The 16464-nt window shown below is 53.7% G+C and overlaps 1 protein-coding gene across 1 annotated transcript in view; it reads left to right on the forward strand.

Moving 5' to 3' along the window:
- The window catches only part of SRRM4 (serine/arginine repetitive matrix 4), a 123696-nt gene extending 109711 nt beyond the window's left edge, over positions 1–13985 (forward strand). Inside the window, exons 9-13 of the mRNA XM_004597787.2 lie at positions 5296–5621; positions 9069–9272; positions 11834–11935; positions 12261–12404; positions 13480–13985. Coding sequence (XP_004597844.2) covers positions 5296–5621; positions 9069–9272; positions 11834–11935; positions 12261–12404; positions 13480–13759 — 1056 coding nt within the window. The 3' untranslated portion in view covers positions 13760–13985. The remainder of the gene's footprint in view (positions 1–5295; positions 5622–9068; positions 9273–11833; positions 11936–12260; positions 12405–13479) is intronic.
- The last annotated feature ends 2479 nt before the right edge of the window (positions 13986–16464 follow it).

The following is a 16464-nucleotide window of genomic DNA, read 5'->3' on the forward strand; positions in this document are numbered from 1 at the left end:
CTGGGCCAGGATCCTGGAGCTCCCATCTGGGATTTCTAAATCCAGAACTGACCCCTAGAACTCCATGGGTGGCAGAAGCCTACATCCTCGAGCCGTCACCTGCTGCTTCCCAAGATGCAATAGCAGGATGCTAGATTGGAAGCAGTGGAACTGAGACTCAAACCTGCACTCCAATATGGAATGTAGGAGTCCCACAATGGCTTAACCCACTGTGCCACGACAGCTGTCCCCAAGTTCACTGTCCAGTACACTAAGCGGCTTACAGAAAGCGTTATCTGCAGCCAAGCACAACCCAGTTCACCAGCTTTCTAACGTTAACTAGGGATGCTGAAACACAGACTGTCCCCTCCCTGTTTCACAGCACACGGCCCCCCTCAGGTTCCCAGACGGCACTCCTTGCCTGCCGAGGCCCACCTGCCTGCACGTGCATCAGTCTGGACATATTAGAACCGACAACTCTAGGATATTATCTTTAGGCCATGAGTGATAAATACCCAGCCCCCCCACTACTTAGTTAGGATGAGAGGTGCATGTCCCACACTGGTTCCCAGAACACACCCTGAGGGGTTAAGCTCCAGGTCCCCACCATGGTAGCTGCTTTGATAAGGCATCACTGCTCCCACTCCCTTGTGGAAGTGCCTTCGTCCTTTCCAGTATGCTGACAGGAGTCAGATGCCTGTCTCTGTTCCTGACAACTGGATCACACATGGGTTGTTTTACTCAGTAGTCAGGAAGGTCTTACAAGGAATGGGTTTCTATGCTATGTTGCAAAGGCCCTTACTCAAGAAGAGTAAGGGCTGGGATGGGAAAGACTGCACCAAGGAGCAGCACCCTGGGGTGAGGGCCACGGGCGTGGAGGGGCCCAGCATCGCTGCGGGGCGGCAGTGGAGCAATCTCAGCTGCCGCTGGAGAGCGTTTTTCCAGCAAGTAGCACAGAAGCAGGCAGCAGTTCTTTTCATGGAGAGAAAATCCCCCTGGATGAGGGAGAGCTTTCAAAGATGAATTCAGAGGCAGCTACTACCTAGATGCGGTGACAGAGGAGCATGGTGGCATTGTCCTGTCTTGTCAATGCCAAGTGGGAACCATCTGCAACACATGTGCCCTCTGCCCAAGAGTGGGAGGACAGGGCCAGAGCACAGGAGGTTTCCATCGTCTCCAAGACTCCAGGGTCTTTGCCTAGTTGATCGCTTCCTCCCTGCCAATACCCATTCCTTCTGCCTTGGCTCCTCTCTGTGGAATAAAGAGAAGCTAGAATCTGGGGTTGGAGGGGGCATTCAACTGTCCAGATGTACTAGCCAAGGATGAGTTTATCAAAATGGTCTTGCCACCTGGAAGTCATTGGCAGGTGGAGTTCAGCTGAAAGACAGACATGGGTATCTTCAGGACAGCCCCTCCTCCCTGCACAAGTCATCCTCCAGGCAGGTGCAACATGTGAGAGCGTGCCCTCAGGACCTGCTGGGGCACTCACATGTTGTACTTGTGCCCTACTCAGGGATGAACAGCTTGCAGGGCAAAGAGGTGGTCAGCCCTCACCTGTTCTCCCATTGCCAAGCCCTGAAGGCAGTTGTTGGCTGTGTCAGCCCCGAGAAAGGTGTCTCTCTTTTCCCATTTGACCCACAGGGGTTGCCTTTTGCTCACTCATGACCCATAAGGAGAGCACATTGCTGGGCAGGCTACAGCACTGTTGATAGCAAATGGCCAGACTCAAACCTGATCTTCCACAACAGCAGCTCATGGAGGAGGGAGGAAGGAGACCCAAAGAAACATGTCCCCCTCTTGGAAGGCGGGTGGCCTGGAGTTTATGCTTCTGAGACTAAGGAGCATGAAGAGGAAGGAGACGGAGCATAGGGGGATTCCTTCTCTCTGCCACAGACCTGCACTTAGAACCAGAGGCTGACAGTTCTTGCTTCGAGAATGACTCGAGGCTCAAGACTCCGGCCTTCAGCCTGAGCGCCACCTAGTGTGGTGGAAACATGTGGAGTATGATGGAGGCCAGTGCCCTTTCAAAGATCCATCAGATACCCAAAGCTAACCATAACCCAGCAGAGTCTGACTGCCCAACCTCTGTACCCCGTTACGTCAGGGCGGTTCCACACAGGCTGGTGAGGCAGCAGAGAGCAGCTTTGCTCATTAGACAAGACTCACTGAGCACTTCCTCTGTGAGGTGCTTACAGGATGACCTTGAACTTGTCCTGGCCCCTGCCCACATGGAGAGATGAACCGTACAAATTAATGAATGAATGAAGAAGTGAATGCACGAAGGATATACAGAGTTTTGTGCTATCCTGGTCTGGGGAATCAGAGGAAGAGACATGAAAGGAGGAGGATGAAGTTTAGCCATGTGAAGTGCGAGAGAAGGGAAGTGTGATCTTGGAAGAGGAAACAGCACTTGCAAGTGCCCTGAGGTTGGAACACCAAGCGGATGCTGGGGCAGAACCAAGAAGGCCCAAGTTGGTGTCCATGGGTCACAGGGAAGTCAGGATGGGAGGGCATGGGAACCATCGGAGCCACTGCAAAGAACACTGTAACCCAGGGCAGAGACAGCCTGTGAGTGCCCCAGCAGGTCCCGAGGGAACAGGAGGCTCAAACGAGTAGGAGTGGTTGGCATGTGATACCACCTGAGTTAGTCGGACCTTTACCTCCGTCTGCTGGTGATGGTGGTAAAACATGATGCCTTATGGAGTTCCCCACTGTGGCCACACACGGTACATGTGGATAAGCTGCAGTTAGGTGGAAGCGATCTAGAAGCATCTTTGGGGGTGCAGTGGGGTGGAGAAGGCAGCAGGGCAAGGTTCCCTTCATTATCCACCACTTGGGAGCTCCTTACCAACAGGGTCCCATAATGCATCAGTGCAAATGCTCTGAAATACACAGCCGAGACTGGAGAGAAGGCCCAGCTGAATTCCTCCAGGTGGCAAGCCAGAGGTCCTGCGATGAAAGTTCCAGGCCCACAGTCCCCTGTCTTTGAGTTACCTTCTGGCCCAGTTCCCTCCAAGATGAACTTCCCCAATTCACTGGTGACATACTGGCCATATGACATACATTTCCCACTTCTGGAACAAAGATCTCTCAATGCCATCCCTGGACAGCGCCCCAGCCCTAATGTCCAGGACCCAGATCTGGCCTGCTGCCTGGCATGATGCCTCCTCATTCCCACTTAGAGGTGCTAGAAAAACGTGGATTACCATTGAACTCCAGAGGTGGAAAAGACATGGCCTCCATAGTGCAGGTGGGAAGGCCAACAGAGCTGAAAGATGTCTGCATTTCAGAAAACTCCAGCTGAGCAACTGTATTCTGAACTCTTTCTCGAGGCCAAGCTAGCCACATTACTAAGCAGGTGAAACAGCAGGCTGCACTGAACAGAACTTAGTACATCACCTTGCCAGTGTGCATAGCCTCCTGGGAGAATCCTCACAGGAGATCCCAGCCCTGAGAACTGCTCCCTGGTAGCATAGGGGGAGCACCTACCCCAAGGCCCAGGCTCCTCCCGCTCCCTGCTGGACCCTGGTTCTGTTCAACGCCCAGGTGAGCCTGCCACACACACGCAGGTGGGTGCTTCAGTGTGACTCTCCAGGTTCTCCCCCAAATAGCCACCCTTGGGTCTGGGAGCTGATACATTGGAGACGTGACCCTTGGATGAACAGATGCCTGGATGGGACCTTCAGAGACCCCACATAGAAAGACAGAGTTCTGGGGACAATGTCCAAGGGAAATGGTTTTTAGGTAGTGCCCTCTTGGTCCCACAGATTTCTCACCAACACCCAGATGGTGAGCGCTGGAGGAGGCCTGGCTGGGGCAGGAACCCTCTGGTCCGCAGTGCAGTATGGCATTGCTGGCAGGGTCAGAGCCGCACCCACTGCAACACCCCTGCCTTGAGGCTAACCCCACCCCACCTCCAAATGAGCAGCTGCCTTCCCAAGCACTGGCTCCCACACTTGCTTCCCTCCTTCATCCATCCCAGAAGAGCCTCAAACAGGGTCCCAGGGTGAGTGGGAGACACCTTCTTCAGTCCCAGTCCCCGCAAAGCCGAATCTCCAAGCGTTGCCTGCGCACATAACTTCCTTCCATGCCCACACACACCCCGACCTTCACATCTTCAGCTAGGGTTCCCTCCATCCGACAGAGACAAGAAGGGATTGGCCAGGGAGACCAGGCAAGCTTCCCTTCCCTTGCCCCTGCCATGAGGAAAAGGAAACAGAATGGATGCCCCCACCTTCCCATTGAAAGCACTTTAAAAAATACAAACCAACCAACCAACCAAAAAAACAACCAACTCCACGTTCAGGGCCCGGTGTGAGGATGTGCGCAGAGAGCTGTGTGTGTTTTCTTGTCATTTGCGACTCTAATGATGGACTCACGTTGCCCGCTCTTCCCTTTCTCTTACACCTTACCTACCTACTAAAGGAGGAGTTCTTGCTTGGTAAGTGGATATGATCCGCAAAGATATGAGAGAATTTCTTAGAAGCCACTCAAGAATCCTTAGATACCTTCTACAAGGGGAGAAGGACACACACCAATCTCTGTAGAGACCTTTTTTGTTTCTTTCTTTTCTGTCAGACTATTTGACTTCCATTTTTTGGTTTGTTTTGGTCCCCTCTCCCATCCTTTTGCCTCCCCTTCCGTTTGGGGGGGGGTTTGAACCTAAAACTGCTACAATGTCCATTTGTTAAGACAAAACCAGAAACTTTGTATTTTTGTTTTGTTTTGTTTCTTTTCCCCATGTGGTATTTGTTTAGGGTTCCTCTAGTCAGACAATTTTCTTAATGTTTCCCTGAGAATTTGGTGGAAGCTTTGCAATTCTGGCTTTATCTCCCATTTTCTTTAATTCCCCATAGTTTTTTTTCCAGCCCCCCTAGTTCCCCATTTCTTTGGCCCTTCCTTTGACTTCTTTTTCTTATGTTAAGGGTGTCTGCAACCCCTTTCTTTTGAGTTGTCTCTTTTGTATAATTTTGTATAATTTCCCTTTAATTTTTTTTTTCCTTTTGGTTCATCTGGATCGCATGCGTTTTCTCTGCATGATACCTCAATCTTCCAGTTATCCTAGCAGGGGGCTGAAGAAGAAGAAAATAATAATAATAACCATTCACACACAGAGATTAAAAATCCCAGCACACACACCAGCTCTCCTGTCTGTGGTTACCCTCTCAGGAATTTGTGCTTTTGTGTTTTGGCGTCTCTGCTCTCTCTCTCTCCTTTCGTTACAGTGCATCATCGCGGTAAACATTTCTCAAGTTATTTAGACGCAGCCCATGGGCGTCGTGCCCAGCCGCCTCAACACCTCTTCTTTGCTTTCAGATCCCTGGGTCGGGGTCTGCCGCTGACCCCCTGACCAAAGCAGGCAGCCAGCCCGCCACGGCGGCGGCTCGAGGACGCTCCCAGGAGTACGACTCCGGCAACGACACGTCCTCGCCGCCGTCCACGCAGACGAGCTTGGCACGCTCGCGGGGCCGGGGGCAGGCCAGCCCTGGGCAAGGCGGCGGTGGCGGCGGCCCTGGCAAGAGCCCGGAGCTGGGCAGCGGCAACACCTCCGATTCAGGGAACTCCTTCACCACCTCCTCGCCCCAGAACAAGGGGGCTGCCTTGGAGAACCTCTCCCCCACCAGCAGGGGCCGGGAGTCAAGGTCAGTGCACCTGGAGGAAAGGGGGTGGGGAACAGCGCACAGCCCCAACCCCAGCAGCCCCACCTGCCACTGGATCATTTACCACACTGCACCCCACATACATACATGCATCTTTTATACTTTCCAGAGACTGAAACTCAGCTCAGACTGGCTTGATCGGCGTTTGAAAATAAAGATTTGAATGAGTCAGACAGACAGCTTCCATCTGCTGGGTCCCTCCGCAAATGGCCACAACTGCCAGAGCTGACCAGGCAGACGGGAGCTTTATCAAGTCTCCCATGTGGGTGCAGGGCCCCAAGCACTTGGGTGTCCTCAACTGCTTTCCTCAGGCCGTATCAGAAGTAGAGCAGCTGGGACTGGAACCAGCATCCCTATGGGATGCCGGCATCTCAGATGGTGGCTTCACCCACTATGCCATGATGTCAGGGACAAGGATGGACCTAAGTGAGGACGTGGACCACAAGGGAAGTCCCTATGCTTTCCGCCTAGCTGTGCAAGTGAAACCCTCCAAATATAAACACACACACACATATACACTCATGTATTACGAATGTACACATATACCAGTATGTGACTTTTCAGTAAAGGGAGATCCTCCCCACTTTAAAACCCTTGCTAGATCCAGTTACCCTGCAGAAAACACTTCCATAGTGTCGCTTATGCAACAGGTGTAACTGTGTTGCTAGTTCATCATGCCCCTCGGCTCTGTCACTTGGGATTTCATAAATGCAAATCACCCAGGGTACTGTGGCCATCATCGCTACTAGAATTCAGGTCATTTAGTCCGTACTGTTCATCCAGTTATCTAGCCTGCATGGGAACTTCTTGCCAGACACTCGACCTGATTGCTGTTGTTCTGTTCCCTTGGGAGTTATTAGTGAAGCAGATGCACAGGGGAGAGGGGAAGGTTTGCTGGTACACTCTGTCAGGCCATCAGTGTGGTGGCTGCTGCTTCTAGTCGACCCCAAGTCCCAGACAAGAGCCCTGAAGTAGCTGACAGCTTCCTCAAGGGACAGGGCACTCTGTCCCTAACACATTGGCCCCTTCAGTCCTGGACAAACCACTTGGCAGCCACATGGAGCCCTGGTCATTGCAGTGCCTGCCCCAGGACATCCCTGGCCTCAGCTCACACCTGAGCCTGGCTGGGAGCCAGGGCTGGATCAAGATGAACATCAGTGTCTCCAAGAACAGGCAGTCAGGTTTCCAGATGGGAAGATGTGTGTGTGTGTGTGTGTGTGTGTGTGTGTGTGTGTGTGTGTGTGTGTGTGTGTGTGTGTGTGTGTGTGTGTGTGTGTGTGCTTGCGCCTACCGCTAGTATGCAAGGAGACCCCAAGAACGGCAACCATAATAATCATTGTGGCTGCTAATGTTCGATCCTATGCCATACACTTTCCATGGAAACTTACTGAGTTTCTTTTAAGTTCTTTTGGGGATAGGTACTATTGGTCTAGGCAGAAAGAGAGAGGGGAGGAGAGAGGAGGGAGAGAAGGAGGAGAGGGGGAAGAGTACAGAGAGAAAAAGGGGGTGGGGAATAGAGAGAGAGACAGAGGAGAGAGATAGGAGGTGGGGAGAGATAGGGATGAGGAGAGATTGAGATTAACTACTGATTTCCTTTTTTAGGTAATAAGGAAGTGAGACTGGGTAGTTGAGGCGCTCAGGTACTAACTGGCAATGCCAACATGCAAGTACAGATCTGTGTTCAAAATGAGCTAAAGCCCACGAGACAATTAGCAGCCAGCCCCTGGTTATCTTGATTGACATGGACAAATAATTTGGCCCAGCCTTCCATCTTGAAATATAAATGATGGTCAAGTGTGATTCTGGCTAGGAGCAGAGAGCTCAGGGAACAAGACTCTACATCGGGAAAGTCACAGACACTGAGGCTGGGCAGCTGGCCGGATCTGGGTCTGGAACACGGGGCAGCCCTGCCCACATGCCTCACCTTCTGAGTCTTCGCTGCCCTGACAATGGTCCCAGTGCCCAGTTCCCAGAGTCACTGGGAAGACTAAACGATGTGGTCCTTATGGACCACTTGGACACTGGAGAAGTCTAAATGGCTGCTTCCTGTGGGATTCAGAACCAAAACCCATGCAAGGGATTGCAAAACAGTGTTCAGAGAGACGTGGGTCCCATCCCACAGACCTCAGTTTCTGGGACATTATGTTTATAAAACCAAGTGATCCACACAGGGACTGGGGAAACCCAGGATCTACTGTAACGCATTAGAGACCACTGATGGTGGGGGAGAGACAAGGAAGACCCTTCAGTGGGACGAGCTCCAACCAATGTCAGAACCATGAACAGGATGTGTCAGGTGACAAGCAGAGAGTTGCACACAGCCAGAACACCCTATGGCCGGAGGGTGTGTGTAAAAATACTCCTGGGGGAGCTGGTAGCCCCTTGTGGGGGTCTTACTTCTCCGCCTCCAAAATGGGCTACACCCAAGAATGGCAAACTCAGGCCAACAACCCATCACCTTCACGATGCTTACCACATCTGTGTATTACTAAAGCTCTGGCTTTACTGGAGTCTGCTTTTCTGGTGCACAGTCCTGTGCCATGTGCTCACATTTCAGCCATGCTGGACGACACGCATGATGCACAGAGCTGCAACACTGCTCCTGCCTGTGTGATGTGCCCTCAGTCACCTCCACAGCACATTCACACGTGTCTGAGCTGTCGCTGGCTTAAGTAAGTCTGCTGCACTGCCAGTCATATAAAAGCACAGCATACACAATTATGCACCAGACCTAATACTTAATCACTAGGGTGATGATTATGTTTCCAGGCTTGTGTATTCACTACACTAGACTTCTCATCATTCAGTGTCCTCCTCCTACTTGTAAAAACAAGTTTCCTGTAGGTGCACTGCGTCCCTCGATTCCAGCCAGTGATGGAGCCACGCCATCTAGGCTGGATGTCCACACACCACCACCACCTCAGGACACACTGTTCAGAGGGCATCCCAGTTGCTCCTCAGGAGGTGGTCGTGACCCTAATAAGCAAACTTAAACAGAAATAGTACTATTTAAGATGAAAAACAAGAATAGTATCACACATCTCACATACAAAGAACTAGATATTTCACTCTGGCTAGGTACACAGGTGGGCACAAAATTCTGATCCCGAAGCCCAGAGATTAAAGAGTTCCAGGAGAGATGCTGAACTGGCCAGCACCCCCACTATGCCCTTCCCAGGAACAGAATGGAAAGGCCTGGAAAAGGAATCAAGCTTTCCCCATGGGACAGTCTGGAGGAACCCAGGAGGACATGCCCACACTCGGGGGATACTCCACTGGCTCATACCCCTACTGTTGGGGTCTTCTCTCCACTCCTGCAACATCCATGACCTAGGAAGTTGTTTCAGAGGTGGTGGGATGGGAAAGATGGAAGCAGGGTCCTGTGAGAAGCAGGCCATCAGGTGCTCATCAACCTTCTCCCTCCTGCAGGAGCTTTCAATCACCCTGCCTGGAATGCAGCGAGGTCAAGAAGTTTGGTCTGGTCCTATCCACCGGCCAGAGCTCTCCAGGGAGGGAGTGCTCCCGCAGCTCCTCCTACGCCAGCACGCGATCTTCCTGCCGATCCTCCCGGTCCCCAGGCCCCCGGGCCTCCCCCAAGTACACCCGAAGCAGGTCCACCTCCTCTGGACAAAGGTGAGTGCAGATTTGACGTTGGCCTGCAGTGCCCCACCCCTTACATAGCTGCTTTCCTGTGCAGGAACAGAGTCTGACACACCAGCTGTTGAATACTCGTTCTTCCCACTATTAGCTGGTGCCCGTGGGAATGCCCACCCACGCACTCCCCACACCAACCTCTCTGAGCCTCAGTCTCCTCGTTTGCAAAATGGAAACCTAAGGGATATTCTGGGCACTGCACGCGCTCAGCAGTGCTTGGGATGTGAGGAGTTATTTGTTACTAGAGCTGCTCTTGGCACGAGGAGCTAATACAGATTGATTAGTTTCTGCTGCATTAAAAAAAAAATTACCCCAGAACTTAGCATCCTAACAGCAGCAAAGAGTTCCTGATTCTCTGGCTCAGCAGTTTGGGCTGGGCTCAGCTAGGTGGTTTTTCTGTCTTTTCTGGGCTTATCACCCCTGTATCTTTGATCGGCTGGAGGCTTGGCTGAGAGCTGGCTGTGTCGGATGACCCCAGCTAGCTTACACCTGCTCCAGGTAGCCTCCCATTCTCCAGCCAGTCTGTCTTTGCTAGTTCCCGTGGTGATAGTAAGAGTCAGAACACAGAAGGCTCATTGAGTCTTAGGCCTGGAAGTGATCTGACAACACTTGTGGCAATCTATTGGCCATGCAAGTCGCAAGACCAATGCAGAGGCAAAGATGCAGAGTCCTGCTGAAGGGGGTATAGATACAAATTCTCACTCTTCTTATCACTACATCACCCAGTTCCAACAATCAGCCAATTCCAATCATTGTCTCATGTGGAGTCATGTGCTAGTGGAATGCACGGATGCCAGTCTCAGGAAGACTCCATTCAATCTAAGCGACTGGCCTCATGCAGATCCCCCACTGGCAACCTTCAGTCGTACAATAACACCAATAAACGAGCTACACACTCGGGTGGTTATTTTAAGAACAGGCTATTCCAAGAAAGGTGGCAAGGCAGCTGACAAAAAAAATAAATCACCATGATAGAGTGATATTAATAGAAGAGCAAGCCAAGCTAAATGGAAAATTAAGGTGAGAGATAGAACATCAAGTCAGGATAAAGAATAAGTCTTCAAAGACACGTCCTATTCTGTACAGTCACAATGGAGGTGGGATGCATACGTGGCCATTGAGCTCCCTAGCAGACAAAGCAAAGAAGGAAATTGTTCCATAAAGTATTACATCACTGAGAATTGACTTTGTCATGGCAGTCTAGGAGAGATGTGTGAGGTCGTGGAATTCTGGAAGAAGAAAAATGAAGTTCAGGCTGGAAACTAGATCTCTGGGCTCAATGCCATTGTTGTGGGTATTTCTTTGGTAGCCTGAGGATGTTGTGAATTTGATCCTTTACATGTTCAAGGTCAGCCACAACATTGTGCAGAAACCTCAACAAGTAATCTGAGCGTACTAAAGTACCCCACCTTTTCCTATCTTGCTTGACATTCATGGTGTGTTTCGCATGCACTGCAGTTCGTGTTCCTCCTTGCACCCTGACTGCCCACCAGGGGACACCAGGACTATCCTACGTAGCCGAGTGGTGTAATTACAGCACCCAGCACAGAGCCCTCCACAAATATTTGTGCCGTAAAAAAATATTGTCATAATATTACCAACCAAAGAAAAAATGGAACCACTTGCTTAGAAGCATAGCTGTTTCTAATGTTTTAAGGCCAAGAAGTGACTCCCGGTTCCCACAGAGGAGGAGCACTCAGTGTCCAGTGCCACGGGTGGACAGACCTCACAGGATCCTCCCACAGTAGCCAAAAATGTGTTTCCTCCAGATGCTGTCTTCCAGCAGCTTACAGCATGCAGCCCAACAGCAGGCTGGCCAAAGCTGACTTGCCACAGCAGGACACTCACCCAGGAGGCAGAGATTGGAGGAGTTCCTCCTTTTGTGCTTTCTATCAAAGTGGGAGACAGTAGCAGTGATGGGAAAGGGAGACAGCATTAGCACAGGGGCTGGCCACAATGCAAGGCTGTGAAGTCCAGAGACGTCACAAGCACCCTGGTGCCACACAGGCCTGGCTCCCAGGTGCTTGGGGGACAGACAGGCCTGGTTTCACGTCCTCAACCACAAGAGACACCCTGAGCACATGGCATCACCCATCTGCATCCCCCAGGTCTCCATCTGAGAAATGGGAAAATGGTACCCAACCCAAGCATGGCCTTGAGGGCTCAATGAGGTAGTGCGCACAAGGCGTTCACTGGGTATCTGGTGCGCAACAAAATGCCTAACAGCCATAATTAACACTTCCCAGGTGCCAGGCTAACAGGCTAACCTGCTAAGTGGTTTACCTCAATGTAGTCCATCTGTCCTATTGTTACCCCCATTTTACAGATGAGAAAAGGGAGGTCCAGACAAGTGAGATCATCTGCTGGGGAGTGTGTGTCACAGTGCAGCATAGTAAGTGTTCAGGAAGAGGAAGCTGTCCCTAGTAACTACCACTACAGGAGGGGACCGGCTGGGCTGAGTAAAGCGCTAGACGTCCACCCACCAACCCCAGTGGGCCGATGCCTTGTAGGCTCCTTAGGGACTGTGGTCTCCTCCGCAGGTCCTACTCGCGCTCTCCCAGCTACTCCTCCAAGTCTGGCAAGAGGAGCAGAGGCTCCCGATCCCGCCGCAGCCCCAGCTACTCCCGCTACAGTCCCAGCAGGTACTGTCCCACCAGACCCCCAAGGCACTGGCCACGCCCCTCCGTCTAGGCTCCGCCCCAGTCCCAACATCCTGAGGGGCCTCTTAAGCGCCCCTCCCAGGCCCTGTCCTCTGTCCAGTGTCCTAAAGCAACCGTGGTCCTAAGCACCCCCAGGGCCACATCCCAGACTCCAAACCCACAGTGCTTAGCCACGCACTGAGATGGGGACCACATAGTGTCACACTCACCCACGGGCCACTTGCTCCCGGATGCCTTACCGCCTACCCTGAGGCCCTGTGCCACCTGACCCAGCTCCTCACCCCGGAACCCCGCTGCACCCCTCCAGGGAGCGGGACCCCAAGTACAGTGAGAAGGACTCACAGCAGCAGCGAGAGCGTGAGCGAGTGCGCAGGAGACGGAGGTCCTACTCGCCTATGCGCAAGCGCCGGAGAGACTCCCCCAGCCACCTGGAGGCGCGGAGGATCACCAGGTGAGGCCTGGTGGAGTTGCTTCCCACCGCCAGCCCTGCCAGGGAGATTCACAGACCAGCCCGCTGGCCACCCGGGCACTGGATTTCGGGGACCCTCCTAGCTCTGAGGCCCCTCCTTCCCCATGCAGTAGGTGTGGGTAGTGGGCCCGGGAGCCCAGGCTGAGGAAGGGAGAGGGGTGTGACCAGGGAATGGAATGGGGAGGCAGGAACCATGGACGTGCCATGGCCCTTGGCCCCACGGCTGGCATTGGTGGGAGTACCAGGTGAGGTGTCGGGGGAGAAAAGCCTGGACCATGAGCAAGAAGAGGGTGTTCCAGACCTCGGAAGCCAGCAGAATGACAGGGGGCGGCGCTGCTTGGGTTCTCTGTCTCCCTCTTAACATCCTGCCAAGGAATGAGGCCCCAGGCTGCCCAGGGAGCCCTCCCTGGCGACACAGGATCCTGTGCTCCCAGATGGTGGGCCTCGGGGTGGCTGTGTCACCTCCTTGGGTATCCCCCAGAGCAGCTTTTGAACAAAGCCATCTTCCTTGGGGTCAGCCTGGTGGAGGGCTGGGATAGACAGTGACATCCAAAGCTTCCCTAAGCAACCCAGCCATGTCCACACTGTGGCCCATTCCTGTGTAACCCGCTCAGTCCCACAGCCACGCTTTCTCCACCTTATTTTCCTTGAATAGACATGCCCCCCCACCTCCCGCCATTTCTTTTAGAGGCACATGCATTTATATCGCAAAGAAACCTGATACCATACAGAAAATGGAAAATCAGCTTCTCTCACCATAAATAGAAGGTTCTAGTGAAAGTAAAAATAGTAACACAAAACACAATTAAACTTTGGATGTAGTTTCTGATGCCAGCTGGAGGCTCTGCACCTTCTCCCCCCACCCCATCCTCCCACGCCAAGGGTGGAGCTTGATTGGTTGGTTTGTTTTCTTGTTTTTAAAGTGAGATGATGCATTTTCAAGGTGTGTCAGTACTATGTGGAGATTCTCTCCTCGCAGCCAGGGAAGGGGACAGGAAGGGGGCCGGGGCTGGAACCCAAGTCAGGTGCTCAAGCATCCTCCCGTGCTCTCCCGCAGTGCCCGGAAAAGGCCCATCCCCTACTACCGGCCCAGCCCCTCCTCATCCAGCAGCCTCAGCAGCTCCTCCTGTTGGTACAGCAGCAGCAGCAGCAGCCGCTCGGGCAGCCGCAGCTACTCCCGGAGCCAGAGTCGGAGTCGGAGTCGGAGCCGCAGCCGCAGCCGCAGCCGGACCCGCACCAGCGGCAGCAGCTCCAGCTCACGGAGTCCCAGCCCAGGCTCCCGCAGCCGGAGCCGCAGCTACAGCTCCGTACACAGCTACTGCAGCACCCGGCGCTAAGCCAGCTGTCTGCAGGGGCTGCCCTCCACCCCCTGCCCATCCCCGTACCTTCTCCTGGGTGACTGAGGACTGCGTGAGCTCCTGGACCCTGTCCCTCCTGCTCTTCCGGGCGGAGGAGGAGGAAGGAACCCAGGGGTCTGGGCCGCCACGGCAACCTATGGAGAGCCTCTACCAGCACCATCCTGGGGCTCAGCGCAGGCCCAAGAGAAAAGGAGAGAAGCACCAAAAAAAAAAAAAAAAAAAAAAAAAAAAAACCCCACGAAAAATACTCAAGGTTTTGTAAGCAGCAGCAGGTCCGTGTCCCCTAAGCTGGGACCCGGTGAGGAACGTGGAGACAGTAGGTCCTTCTGCTCAGCTGCTACTGAGCTGCATCAGGCAGAGTCCCGGGACAGGTCCCGCAGCCACCTTGTTCCCACCTCACTCAGTCCCGTTGGCTACATGTTTATGGAACCCGGAGTGCAGTGAGAGGCAGAGAGAGGAGGCCCAGGCTAGTTCAGGTCCAAGATGAGGAGCCAGGCCTTCCGGCAGGCCCAACCAAGACTCCCGGGTCCTGCACCTGGGAGCAGGCCTATCCGAGATGGTAGCAGGTGGCAGAAGACAGGATGGGTTCTCTAGCTAGAAGCACCCACAGGAAGGAGTCCTCCATGGCTCCCAGGATCTCCGCGTGGTCACAGGAAGGGGCCTGGCAGGTCCCAGCCACGGAGAGGCCACCTCCTTGCTGACTCCAGGGCCCCCACAGTGCCACCAGAAAGACGACAGAGCAGCAGTCAGGAGAGCTTGGACCACGGCTGCCCCACCTCCGGAACTTGCCTCAGCCCCACTGAGCTGGCACCAGCCTCCTTCCACGGGACCATCTGCTGAGCATTCTCTAGGGCCAAGGCCGCGTGCCAGTCTCCAGCGCCAGCCAGTCTGGCCTTGCCCTCCAGTTGGCGCCTGCCCGCCCCCTCCCCACTGCCCAGGCTGCCACACCCTGAATCCACTCCCCCATCCCCAACACTCCCCTTGCCTCTCAGGAATTTTACCGGGATGGGACCCAGCAGATGTGCAGGTTTGGATAGGAAGGACCTGATTCCAGGGAGCCCCAGGGGCGGGGCGGGGGTGGGGTGTGGGTGGGGGAAGCTTAGGAGCCTTTCTGCCAGCCTGGGGCAGCCACACCTTCATTGCTGGGCACAAGGATAAGCCGATCTCCATCCAACTCACAAATACCACCAGCTGCTTTAACCGCAGGAGGCACAAGTAGAGGGTGCCAGGGAGGGACAGGATCCTTAAAATAAACCCACGTGCGTCCCCCCTTCCCTCAGCAGCTGCCTGCCCAGAGGGGTGAGTTTGGGCTTTGTGGTGGCAACGGCAGCAGGGCCAGGCAAGGAGGGAGCTGAGCAGATAAGCCAACAGCAGAGAAGATCCCAGTTTGGGATCCTGGAGCTACAAAGGAAAACAAAGACTAGACCTCCCAGCAGGGAAAGAGGAATGGTCTGGAAAAACGCCTTTTCCTCAGAGGCAACAGCAACAGCTCCTCTTTCCCATCCAGTCAGCCCCAAGGAGGTTAGAGACGAACACACAAGCCTCTCCCTCCCAGCCTGCCAAATCCTTCCTCCATCAGAGCCTGGCGAGGTAGCCCTAGGCCTGAGCCACACCCAATAAGACAGTCAGATGCCAATGTTGTCGCTGCACACGGCCGGATGGCAGGTGCCTGGGACAGGGCCAGGTGCCCTGGGAGAGTGTGTGCAGGGACTGTAAATAGCCCTAGGCCCCCGGACTGCAGTCTCCCTCCATGGAGCCACTGAACCTTTGCAGAGGACAAGCTGGTGGCCACCTGTATCCACACAGCTCCTGGAGACCACTTTGCCTCTGCCTCAGGCCCTCAGCCAATCTTTTATTTATCTTATTTATTTATGTTTATTTATTTATTTATGCAATCCCTCTTTCTTTTGGTATTTATTTATTTATGTATTTATTTATATGTGAAGGTTTTTTTGCGTGTGTGTGTATGTATGTATGCCTGGCAAGGGGTGGTGGGATTTGTATGTTATTTTTTGTGCACCTGTTTGCCCACACCCCATTCCCTACAGATAGGATTCAAGAGGCTGGATGGGGATGCTGGTCCCTTTTTCCTCCTTAAGGGCTGCAAGACCAGAACATCCTGGGGTTGACCCGGAAGTACATCAGCCCCAAGACTCACTGCTGTTCCGGACACCTGCCCCTGCCCGTCAGCCACCATGTTAGATGGAAGACAGCAGCCGAGAGGCTGAGCTAACACAGCAAAGTGACAGCTCAGGTGAGGAGCTCACAGTCTCAAGGGACCAAGGAGACCACAGCTACAGCGAAGTGACATCATGGGGACTCCCTAGGGGACAGAGATGCCACCACTTGACGCAGCCCTGTGGCTCCTAGTGAGGACTTACCGAAGCAGCCGCCTCGTGCTGTGGAGCGAGGAGCCTGCTGATGAAAAGGGGCCATGTGCTTTAGGACTGGGGTCCCGTGAGGTGCCCACACCCAAGACCACAGCAGGAAGGGGGCCAACCAGGGGGCAGAAGATGCACCTTCGCATGGCACCCTGAATCCAAGGCAGATGCTACGGAACACACCCAGCCCAGCCAGCTCCACCCTAAGGCCCACGTGCCTCCGCCTTGCCACCCCTCCCCCGGGGGAGTGGAGGCTGCTCTGTCCCACCCATGGAGGATGTGGCTACCTCCTGAGGGGGTTCT

This window comes from Ochotona princeps, chromosome 29 (assembly GCF_030435755.1).
Source record: "Ochotona princeps isolate mOchPri1 chromosome 29, mOchPri1.hap1, whole genome shotgun sequence".
NCBI lineage: Eukaryota > Metazoa > Chordata > Mammalia > Lagomorpha > Ochotonidae > Ochotona > Ochotona princeps.